General features: G+C 46.4%; 2 protein-coding genes across 4 annotated transcripts; one reads left to right on the top strand and one right to left on the bottom strand.

Moving 5' to 3' along the window:
• Positions 1–63: 63 nt before the first annotated feature.
• LOC120708794 (magnesium transporter MRS2-E-like) lies at positions 64–2,887 on the bottom strand. The gene is made up of 6 exons (XM_039994210.1): positions 2,246–2,887; positions 1,935–2,105; positions 1,673–1,801; positions 1,423–1,568; positions 1,086–1,224; positions 64–694 (listed from the first exon to the last, which is right to left on the bottom strand). The coding sequence occupies exons 1-6, from the start codon at positions 2,582–2,584 to the stop codon at positions 389–391; spliced, it is 1,230 nt and encodes a 409-aa protein (XP_039850144.1). The 5' UTR covers positions 2,585–2,887; the 3' UTR covers positions 64–388.
• Positions 2,888–4,293: 1,406 nt separating this feature from the next.
• LOC120708792 lies at positions 4,294–11,011 on the top strand. 3 transcript variants are annotated; one of them, XM_039994205.1, is made up of 11 exons: positions 4,294–4,516; positions 4,632–4,878; positions 5,543–5,690; positions 5,902–6,006; positions 6,084–6,241; positions 6,631–6,793; positions 6,927–7,063; positions 7,499–8,186; positions 8,494–8,606; positions 9,995–10,250; positions 10,352–11,011. In XM_039994205.1, the coding sequence occupies exons 1-11, from the start codon at positions 4,393–4,395 to the stop codon at positions 10,679–10,681; spliced, it is 2,469 nt and encodes an 822-aa protein (XP_039850139.1). In that variant the 5' UTR covers positions 4,294–4,392; the 3' UTR covers positions 10,682–11,011. The 3 variants fall into 3 exon arrangements, with proteins under 3 accessions (XP_039850139.1, XP_039850140.1, XP_039850141.1); XM_039994206.1 differs by having other exon boundaries at positions 4,298–4,516; positions 6,646–6,793; positions 10,352–10,807; XM_039994207.1 differs by lacking the exons at positions 9,995–10,250; positions 10,352–11,011 and adding an exon at positions 8,847–9,127 and having other exon boundaries at positions 4,298–4,516.
• Positions 11,012–11,296: the final 285 nt, after the last annotated feature.

Raw genomic sequence — 11,296 nt, 5'->3', positions numbered from 1 at the left:
CTGATTCAATACTATTGTTTGGCACAGAATTGGTCAACCCTACTCAAATTCTTGGAGCTGGACTGTGGGAAGGTGTGTTTTGGCTGAATTTTTGTTATGACATACTATGTTTAAAACACTTCATTGAGTGCTACGAACTTGAAATCCTAGATCTGGAAGTGCTAAACAGGCCCTTGACTCACATTTATTCAGGAAAACGAAAGGCAGCTACTATAAGCTAGGTCAAGAAAAAAGGACAGCCTAGACGAAAAACTAGGATCAACGTGCTAAATCTAGAAGAGCAAAGGGCACAATCATCTCGATTATTGCACCACACACGCAACCGTGCCGGTCCAAAACGGAAGCCAAAACTCGCATCGCGACACTTGAGAAGAGCACCATCACACCATCAGTGGAGGATTTTGCTCCTCTTCCCCGCGTAGATCGCTAGGAGATATATCGCAAGGCACCCGGCCACCGTGCCGCAGGTGGTCTCCCAAAACTTTATGTTCTTGATCCTCGCCTCCTCATCAGTCTCCGGATCTTTCATGAGTTCGATGTGGATGTTCATGCCGAACAAGCTCACGACCACGATGCCTGCGGTGACCACTACGGTCGCTGTTGACAGCAGGACGCCCATTTGCAGCAGCTGGTTCTGCTTCTCGTCCAGCATTATGTTGATGTAATCCTCGGTGTCGTCCACGTATTCTCGGAGCTGTGGGCATGCAATAGGCACAAGATAGGTTACTAAAATCATGCACGGAACATGCCAGAAACTGTATCTGGACTAAGCTATTCAGGATTATAGACTAAGTTTCAGTGACTGGTCCAACAGGAGCTTAGGAATTTCTCAGGGTATTGCATCCATTTATCTTCAAGTTTACATAATTGACACTATGATCCAACACCTCGTGTTTGTAATGTCAAAGACAAAGGGCAGCACGTCAAATTGAAACGGTCATTGCTATTTCCATAACTATTTCATTCTCTTTTGAACATGAATTATTTTATTCTTAGTAAGACATGTTTCGCGTGTACTACTACAGCAATCTATCATGAAGATGTTAAGTTAGGCCAAGCTGTGAATAAAGAGAGATGAAACATACATTGTACAATTTGTTGAGCGTGCCATCAATCTGCACAAAGTAGGCTTCAACAAGCATTTCCAACTCTTCAATATCAGGCTTAACATAGGCAGAACTTTCGCGGCCAGTATCTGTCTCATCGTCACGATCTTCATCCTCTCTGAATACAGTCATACAAGTCAAGATTAAAAAGGAAATCATGTGCGCGCGACAGGACGCGAAGTATTTTCTCTTAATCAATACACCTGTCAATACACTACTCGGCTCGACAACAAATCTTCCAATATTTTTTAAGGAGTTTGCTTTATTTTCTCATCCTAGCAACCACAGAAGTTCATAGCTGAATCAGACTACATACCTCTCGTCATGATCGGTGGATGCGTCCTTATTTGAATCCACCCTGCTCAACGTCTCGGCGAATCCTTGGAACTCAAGTTTTCTTGTCAGATACATCTCAGACATGTCCATGTCATCGTCCAGCAAGTGCTCGAGTTCATCCCTGACCTACGAAAGAACAAGCCACATAGAAAAAACAGATCGCCAAATGATTAAATATAACAGCAGCCACTTCAAACTTTTCAACCAGGAACAGGATCTCTGCTTCGTACCTTCTGCACGCGCCCTGACAGCGCGACCAGCCGGTTCTTGATGTGCCTGACGTGCTCCAAGTTTAGCCTGCTAACCTTGGAGGTTAGCTCATCCAAGGCCGGGTACGCCTCCTTCTCAAGAGCCAACGTCTATGACGGATAGTGAACCCATTTTAAAATCATTATATTGCAGAGATGTTCCATGAATTCATTGTTTGCAACAAACTGGTTGCAGCAGTTCCATAGTGATTTTTTAAAAGAGATGTCGGTTTTAGCGATGTACCTCAGATTCCAAGCATTTGCATGTGTGCTCGAGGCAGACCTCGAGCACCTTGAGCTCGAAGGGCAGGGTTTTGTTACTCCCAGCCCCGCAGAGAGTCACTGTTGGCCCGTTACCCTCGCCCCGCTCCGGTTCGTTGCTACGATCTGTCGCTGGACCCGTGCTGGAGACGTCCTTCACAGGAGCAGCCGGCAATTTTGCAGAAACATCACGGAGCGCGAGTTCATTAGCTTAGCCTTACTTTGAGGAAGAACTAATATTATCAGAACAGAGCAAACTCGGCTGCCCCTGGAAGGAGGAAGAAAGGCACGTACCGGAGACGCGACACGGGCGTGGAGGTCCTTGTGGAAGGGTCCCAGGAGCGGGTTGCTGGAGTCCAGGACGAGCGCCTCAGTGGCCGTGACGATGGCCTTGACGTGCTCGAGGTTGACGACGACGGCGCGCTCGCGAACCAGGATGGTGGAGGGGGAGGCGAGGTCCGGGTCGAGCACGCGGAGGTCGCGCGTGGGCACCCCCGTCATCTCCATGATCCGGTGCTTCCCCAGCTCCGCCTCGCGAGGCTCCCCCGCCGCCGGCACCACCAGCCACTTCCGGCTCGGCGCCGCGCCCTTCCGCCGCGTCGCCGGCGCCGGCGCCGGCTGCTTGCGCTCCATGGCCCCCCGCGGGCTGCCTCGCGCGCGCCTGGCCTAGGGCTCCGCGGGACCGCACCTGCAAGCGCCGCCCGCCGCGGAATCAGCCGATCAGCGGAGGCTTCGCTCGCGCAGTTGGTTACTAGTAGTTCGTTGGGGGCACGGAAGGTTGGGTTGGATCGCGCTCGCGTTCGCGTGCTGAGGACCCCGCGCCGCGCGGACGCGGTGCCACCTGGCGCCCGCGCGGCGCGGTCTCGTGGCGCGCCGCGCGCGGGCTGCGGCTGGCGGCTCGGGAAGTTGGGACCCGTCGGGCGCGGCGGTTTGGTTTGGTTCGGGACCCCGGACCCATCGGGCGCCGGCGGGGTCGACTCAGGAGTCAGGACTCTGGTTGGTCGGGTGAGCCGGCGAGGTGCCGGATGCGTGAGCGTCTTCTTGGGCATCGGCACGGCGTTTTCTGACGGACTGGTGACTGGTGAGTTTCGTTTCGCCGGGAGATGAGTCGCCGTCCCTCGTGGATGGATGAGTCCTGAGTGTGACCGGCGGCGTCCCGGTGGCTGCTAGCCTGCGACGTTGCGCGCACGGGCAACGTCGCGTCGGACGCCCTCAGATTCCCGTGCGTTACGTGGGTTATCTGGTGACCGCGAGCATTCTACTTGTGGGGCGTTGCCGAACTGACGAGCGCGGGTTGAAATATTGGCGTGCCACGCCGCGACCGCGGGTGGACTTTTATTTTTTATCGGAACGTCGCTGTACCGGGTGACCAAAGTCCTAAGATAAGACTAGACTTTACGCCGTGTGGCGTGTGGTGATTTGGATCTATTGAAAATTTGGAATCCGCTGTACATATTATTATTTTAAAATTTTCTGACTATTTGCGATAGTGACAACAGTCGTTTGAACTGCCGGAGGACGACCGAAGCTTAACCACTCCTCTCTTTCTCTCTCCAATGGGCGCAAGGTGAGTAAACACTGTCGTGATTCAATTCAACTGCATGATCTGGTCCATACGTTGGGCTGATCTTTTGAACGCAATTCACCAAGTTAGGGCAAGATTTGGCTCAACATTCCGTTCTGAAGATGCTGGGAATTAGAGAAGTTTCTTTTTTTCTTCTTCGTTTTTGAAAGGAGTTAGAGAGGTTGGGAGACAAAAAATTGCTTGCATGGGCTTTAAGCCTTTTAGCAGCAGCTGGGCTCTGTATTGGGCCTATGTGCTATTATGCTAGAATTTCTAAGCTAGCCCAGCTAAAAAAACGCTCAAGTCTGAATAACGGCCGGCGCTCGCTACAGAACAAATGGGCCATTTCCCATCTCGTAGCTAGGGCCCACACGCGCCGTATTAAACCCAAATCAGTAGCCACTGCCCACTGGGCACATGGTTCGTCCTGCTCTCCTGTTCTCATCTCTCTCACGCTCTGTTTGATTTCCCTATCATACCTATCGCACATGATTTCCGAGAAAAAAATCTTACATGCATAGAGTACTAAATAAAATTTATTTGCAAAATTTTTTCACGGATGAGTGTAATTTTTCACGACGAATCTAATGATAGTAATTAATTGATGATTGGCTACAGTGATGCTACAGTAATCATCCTCTAATCGTGCGGTCAAATGGCTCATTAGATTCGTCTCGCGAAGGGTCAAATGGCTCATTAGGTTCGTCTCGCGAAGTAGCGTAAGGATCTGGAGTTAGTTTTGTAAATTAACTTTATTTATTTATTTAGTACCCCTAATTAAACAAACAAACAGACCCGATGAAATCGAGGGAAGGTTCACGGCACTCAGCTCCCCACCACTAAACGCACTCGATCGACGCCACCGCCCCGCCCCGCTATGCTGCAGCTCCAGCCCCCTCGCTTCCTGCCCCTCCCGCGCCGCCGCCTCGCCGGCTGCCGGCGTCGGGCCCGGCCAGTGCTCGCCCTCAGTTCCAAGTGGAAGCTCCCCGATGTCGACACAGGTGAACGCTTGCCCCCGCTTGCCCGCTACCCGGAGCCCAGACCACACGCTGGGCGCCGGGTGATTCTGTTTTCTGTCGCTGATCTCCGCCGCCACGGTTTGTGCTTCCTCTGCAGATGCGGTGCGGGAGCGGGTGCGGTCGTGGATGTCCGGGGCGCGGGGCGCGATCGCCGATGCGGCGCACGTGGCGCGGGAGAGGGCGAGTCAGAAGGAGGACCCTGAGGCTGGGAAGAAGAAGCAGCGGAAGGAGGTGGCGGTGGAGGAGCAGGCGCTCGTTGTCGTGCCGGAGGTCACCGTGGAGCCACGGGTGGCTCAGGGCTGGCTCTCGCTGGACGCAATCGTCTCCATCGAGCAGTTCGCCAGGTGAGGTCAATTGGTCTCCTCTGTGCCTGCGGATCTACGCATTGACTAGAGCTACTAGACAAGCTTAATCAGACACTGTCTCATGATATTGGGGCTAATCAATTATCTACTATTTGACGTGATTTACCCATTTCTATATGTTCGAGAGTTGTTTGATCCTTGATGACAATGTGGTACGACTTTTAGCTGTGGGCCAATTTGGTGTTAAATCAGCCAGTAGATTGTGATAGGTCCGGGTCCCTGTGGTGCTATCTAGTGAACAAGGGTTAGCAGGTATGAGGTAGCTTTAACCTTTTGCAGTTTCGCTCTAGAGGTACTTTATGTAGATGAATTTGAGTTAGGATGATTAATCCAGCATGTTCAGGAGGCCAAACATTTCATTTTTATCACGTACAGCCGTATCATTTTATTACATTTCATTTTACATTTACAATGCACTTGGGTATTGAATAATTAATTAATTTAGCATGTTTAAGTGACCAGACAACAAACAACGCTTTTTAGTCCCAAGCAAGTTTGGGTACGTAGAGTTGAAGCCCAACATGAGCCAAGTAAAGCAGCATGTTTAAGAGAGCATATGTGTGATTTAGGCCTTTTGAATAGGCCAGAGCTAAAGCATCTTTCTGTTGGTTTGATCTTCATTCAGACATGATTTTTCTGTTAGGTTGAATGGGTTGACGGGGAAGCAGGTGCAGAGAATATTTGAAGCACTTGCTCCCAAACATCTGCACAATGATGCTCGAAGCCTGGTTGAGTATACCTGCTTCCGGTACTTGTCACGAGAAAACTCTGACTTCCATTCAAACTTGAAGGTAAAATTAGTTGCTGATTCAGCACTTTTTTGTGGAAGACTGTAATCATGTTCCATTTTTCGTCTGATAAGTTTGCAAATAATAAAAGCCACTTAGGATTGGCTTGTGACAGACCATAATGATGCTCTCTGCTGATTTTGCACTCAACTAGCTTAGTTAAACTTTCCATATGTGCTTATACTTTAAATTTATAGTTTTCAAATGTCTACAGGCGCTTGCCTTTCAAAAGCTTGTCTTTGTGACTATGCTTGCTTGGGAAGAACCATATAAAGAAGACGACAGTCAACTTTCCTCACTAGACAACTATTCTGTACTGGTGATAACTTGTTCCTCTATTTTCTCTCTTTGCTGGAGTAAATAATAGATTCTGAATTAGATATTTTAAAATGTTAGGGAAGACTTGTCGGAGAAGATGCCTTTGTCCGAATTGCTCCTGCTGTTGCAGGTGTTGCTGATGTTTCAACAGCTCACTATCTCTTTAGGGCTCTTGTTGGTGCAGAAAAGGGACTTTCATTTGATCTGTGGACAACATATCTTGCTGAACTTTTGAAGTAAGGCTGCCTCAGCATATATTAATATGAAAACTGGAGCATTTATCGATCATAATAGGAGATTTATTTCAGTTTAGGTTAGGATACTAACCATATCATCTATTTCTTCACGTCCATCCATAGCTTCACCTGTAACTTAGACCAAAAGAAATCTTGATCATTCAGAGATTAGTATATGTTGGTGCTTATGAGACTATTTTGTCATGGCATTGTCTTATCATTATATTATGGCTCCTTTAATTTTGCTAGATAAGATCAGTTGTTTAGGTTTATACAATTCCGCCACCTAATTGTAATGTGAATTCATCTCTACTCTGTCTTCATGTTAAGCTTTTGTGCTGAATATTGGAGTTCTGTTCGTTAATAACAGTGCTATGTGCAATTAATAGGGTTCATCATGGCAGGCAGACACATCAAATGGGAGATAATTTTTTGTCTGACGAGCAAGTTCTATGCATAGGCTCTAGTAAAAAAAGACCTGTTCTAAAATGGGAGGAAAATATTGCATGGCCTGGAAACCTTACCTTAACAGACAAGGCGCTATATTTTGAGGTGGGTCTTTGTGCCTGAAATGTCTGTGTTTGGCGTGATATTTTGTACTAGCATTTCTTTGATCACTCTACTAGATGCTATTTAATATTTAAGAGCAACCTCAAGTTCTCCACCTTCTTATTGATACTGGCAGGCCATTGGACTGTCAGGTACCAAGAAACCAATGAGGCTTGACCTTACGGATCAGAATTCAAGGGTTGAAAAGGCGAAGGTTGGACCATTTGGGTCAAAACTGTTTGACTCTGCTGTCACAGTTTCTTCTGGTTCAACGTAAGTACCCGTTCATTTACTACTCTTGGAATGTCAATTTTCCGTGCTCATGTAGCTTGATAGTAGAATCATAGGGCTCCGGTGTGTGCTTAGTGAAGTAGTGATCACTTCTATACGTGCTTGCTTTTTGGTGCTGTTAAGTCATAAACAATGTCTTTAAAGGAAAACGTATTTAGCTTTATCATTTGTGTATATGAGGAATCCAATGCAATCAGAAGTGGCAATCACTTCACAAGACCAGAGGTCGCCTTAGTACTTGTTCGGATGAATTTTATGTGATCTTTTAGACTTTTACCTGTTCAGGTAAGATCTGTTGATAATTTCACTGTGTGAGCAAGCACCTTAAGCAGTTTCAGTTAGTTCTACAGAGTGTTGTATAATATCACGTGCTTAGTTTGATCTCAACTCTGAAGCTAACTAGTTTACTGCTAGCAGATCAGATGAATGGACATTAGAATTTGTTGATTTTAGCGGAGAGACAAGACGAGATGTATGGCTTGCCTTCATCAGTGAAATTATTTCAGTTTATGGATTCATTCACCAATATGGTCCAGGTGATAATGATCCAGCAATTCATCATGTGTATGGTGCCCACAAAGGCAGGAAAAGAGCTGTTAGCAGCGCAGCAAACAGTATTGCAAGGCTTCAGTCTCTGCAGTTCATACGGAGATTACACGAGGATCCAGCTAAGCTAGTGCAGTTCTATTATTTGTCCAATGCACCATTTGGTGATGTTGTTCTTCAGACACTAGCAGTGAAATTTTGGGGTGGGCCTTTAATCACAAAGGCAAAATCTGCAAATCACAGGTCACCTCAATGGCATAGATCTTCAGAGGAGCCATCTAGCGGTCATGCACATGTTTATGACATAGATGGTAGTGTGTACTTACGCAAGTGGATGACTTCTCCCAGCTGGGCATCCAGCCACTCAGCCAACTTTTGGAGAAATTCTTCTATCAAGCATGGTGTAATATTGAGTAAATCTTTAGTTGTAGCTGATAAAAACCTTGTAGAAAAGGCAATGGTTAACTGTAAAGAGAAGAGCAAAGTAGTTGAAAGGACACAGGCAACAATAGTTGCTGCTACAATTGAAGGTATTCCAAGCAACATTGACCTCTTCAAGGTATTTGGCTTTCACCCAGTTGTGTAGCGTGCAAAAACCATATGATTCTTTGAAAAGGTCTCTTAACATTTCTCACATTTTTGTCATGCTGCGTCATGTGTGAAGTATTCAAACATGTTTGATTGATTTCCGAAAACATATATATTTATTTTATTTTATCACTGATAATCAGTTGAAACACCTATTAATTTTACTTTGTAAAGGAAAAAAATGTCCCTCTGCATCCTACAAGTGATTTCTTGATTTTTACACAAATCAAAACATGCTAAACTATTTTTTCAACATTAACCCTTTTTTCTTGAATCAGGAACTTATGCTTCCTTTTGCAATTATGGCTGAAAATTTCAAGAGACTGCAACGCTGGGAGAACCCACGTTCAACCATTTGTTGCCTACTATTAGTCCATACTGTTATTTTCAGGTAAGACTTTGTTATGTGTTTTTTCTTGGTCACTATTATTAAATTGAATATTAATTCATCATGGGTAATAACAAATATTCATGACAATCATACAGTAGCTTTGCTAGTCGTTCTATTATAAATAGGGGTGCCAATGGGTGACCCTTAGGGGCACCTCCAACCCTTTTTAGTTCAAAATTTTGTACTACTTCTCCAAAATGAGATTCCATTTTGAAAAACTAAATATTTTGAACTAAATAGGGTTGGAGGTGCCCTAAGGGCATGGTTTTTATGGCGGTAAGGCGAGGCGCGGCGACCTACCCTACCCCCTTCCAGACGCCTAGGCGAATAAGGCGCGCGGCGAGGCGACGCCATATTCATATCCTAATCTCCAATGGAGCAGCACAAAAACACACTGATGCGTACCTTTTTGCTGCCAATTCTGGAGCATATGTACTAGTGATCCTCCTCTTTCCAGCTTTGCTTGCTGGCTTGATCCATGTAGCAGCTTGTGACTATATAGCAAGCAGAACAGAGCAGCACTGGACTGACCATCAGCACCTAGCAGGCTAGCACGAACAACCAGCACCACAAGCTAGAGGCAAGTAGTGCACAAGCACAAGCGGACATCACCACAGTATGTCCAAGTCCAAAAGATTCAGAGCAGAGGAAGAAGGTGAAGGAGGAGCAAAGGAGGGAGAGAAGAGTGTACTTGTGAGCCAACATGAAGGATGCTAGCATGGAGGCGGAGCAGAGGAAGCATCCACGAATCGATGGGGGCAGAGGGCGGAAGTGCAGATCGACGGGCGGAGGTCCAATCGGAGGGGCGGATCGACAGGCGGAGATCCAATCGAAGGGGCAAATCGGCGGATCAGAGGCCCAATCGGAGGGGCAAATCGGCGGATCAGAGGCCCAATCGGAGGGGCAAATCGGCGGAGCGGAAGTCAGAGGCCGTGCAGCAAGCAAGAGCCTCGAATAGGCGGCGTGGAAGGAGCAGCAATGGCTGGATGGAGGCGGCGCGCCGCTGAATTCCAGGTGCTGCTGCCGCCGCCCTCTTCTCTTCCTCTCTCTACTCTCTTTCCCTCCCAATCTCTCGATTTTGCGTGCTGCTGGGATGGGGCGCGCCCACGCGGGAGGCGACGCCATAATAACCATGCCTAAGGGTTATCCATTTGCACCCCTAATTATAAATGATGTCAAGTTAATGAAATATCCTTTCCTTATCTTTCATAATATTCCTATTCTAGACATATGGAGAGTGAGTTTTTGTTTGTTAAAAGAAGTTGTGAGCGAATCATATTTTTCACATATTCTATGGTCATTTTGTTTTAATTATGTTGTCATGCCTTTTAAGATCATACTAGAATGGGATCGTTCTCTTCACATCTATACCTTACTTCAACTTGTAGGGATATGCTTTCTTATGTATTTCCATTCACCTTGATGATGATGGCCCTTTCCATGCTTGCCGTGAAAGGGTTGAAAGAACAAGGACGGCTAGGTAGATCTTTCGGCAAAGTAACAATTAGGGATCAACCGCCTTCAAACACAATTCAGAAGATCCTAGCCCTTAAAGAGGCAATGGCATCAGTGGAAAATTATCTCCAGAACCTGAATGTCTCTCTATTGAAAATCCGCACAATCATTTTAGCTGGCCAACCTGAGGTAAGATAAAATGAATTCTGTTAGTGGGTACATTTGTGACAAGCTGTGAGATAATGGATATGTTGATATCTTTCCCTAAGTATTTGCTGGTCATATGGCAGGTGACGACACAGGTGGCGCTTGTTCTCCTAGCATCCTCAGCTGTTCTTCTTGTTTTTCCTTTCAAATATGTTCTTGCATTCTTTACGTTTGATCTCTTCACAAGGGAGCTAGAATTCCGGAGGGAAATGGTGAGAGCCTTCATGAACTTCTTGAAGGAACGGTGGGAATCAATACATGCTGCCCCTGTGGTCGTGTTGCCATATGAGGGCGAGGGTGCCGGAAGCAGCACCAAGACACTCCCTGCAACAGCTTCGGGGCAATCAGAACCCCTGACTGTGGAACGTGGTGGAAGTTATGTCACTTCAAAGAACGGTATCAGCAGTTCATGATCCGTTCAGCTTCGAGCATCGTGTTGTTTGTCATGTACAGTTAGAACGTGTACAGAATATTTGAGAGGTCAGATTAGGCGTAGTCATGGTTCAAAAAAAAAAAGATTAGCCGTAGTCCGTACCAAATGGTGGAATCGGCAGGAGCTCTTGGAGCAATATTTTACTACGTCGTAATGAAGTAACTAGACACCAGATGGTAGGATTAAGAAATTTTGTCCAATTGCGCTCTCCGTTTTTCCAGTCAATGGCCTGGCCTCATACTTTTGTAATGTCACGTTTGACATTTTACATTGCATGTTCATAATCTGTTTGGAACAGCCGCAGGATTCAGGGGAAGAATTACCTGCCCTGGGCCTCTCTCAGGCTAACTGAAAACTGCCCTGCCTCTTGCTCAACTATTTTTTTTGTGTGTCTATGACATGTAGGGTCAATGGCAATCAAGGGATTGGCTAAAATTTTAATGGCATTGAGAGAATTGGCTCTTAATCTTCTATGAACCAGGCTGTCCACATGGAATCGGCAAAAAAACAATGGTGTTACGGCTCCTTTTGGCGATTAGACAAACACCACAAGATACCTCAAAATCAAGATAAAAAAAACAGAGAAGAAGCTGAC

Source organism: Panicum virgatum, chromosome 5K (assembly GCF_016808335.1).
Source record: "Panicum virgatum strain AP13 chromosome 5K, P.virgatum_v5, whole genome shotgun sequence".
NCBI classification, from domain to species: Eukaryota; Viridiplantae; Streptophyta; class Magnoliopsida; order Poales; family Poaceae; genus Panicum; species Panicum virgatum.
This window is presented reverse-complemented; position numbering and strand designations above follow the sequence as displayed.

Bases quoted from the DNA above. Each gene is read 5' to 3' on its own strand.
- LOC120708792 (XM_039994205.1), top strand. From the start codon at position 4,393: ATGCTGCAGCTCCAGCCCCCTCGCTTCCTGCCCCTCCCGCGCCGCCGC. The intron at 4,879-5,542 runs GTGAGGTCAATT...TTTTTCTGTTAG, and splicing joins TCCATCGAGCAGTTCGCCAG to GTTGAATGGGTTGACGGGGA. The intron at 6,794-6,926 runs GTGGGTCTTTGT...TGATACTGGCAG, and splicing joins ACAAGGCGCTATATTTTGAG to GCCATTGGACTGTCAGGTAC.
- LOC120708794 (XM_039994210.1), bottom strand. From the start codon at position 2,584: ATGGAGCGCAAGCAGCCGGCGCCGGCGCCGGCGACGCGGCGGAAGGGC. The intron at 1,569-1,672 runs GTACGAAGCAGA...GTTCTTTCGTAG, and splicing joins TGTCAGGGCGCGTGCAGAAG to GTCAGGGATGAACTCGAGCA. The intron at 1,225-1,422 runs GTATGTAGTCTG...GACTGTATTCAG, and splicing joins TCCACCGATCATGACGAGAG to AGAGGATGAAGATCGTGACG.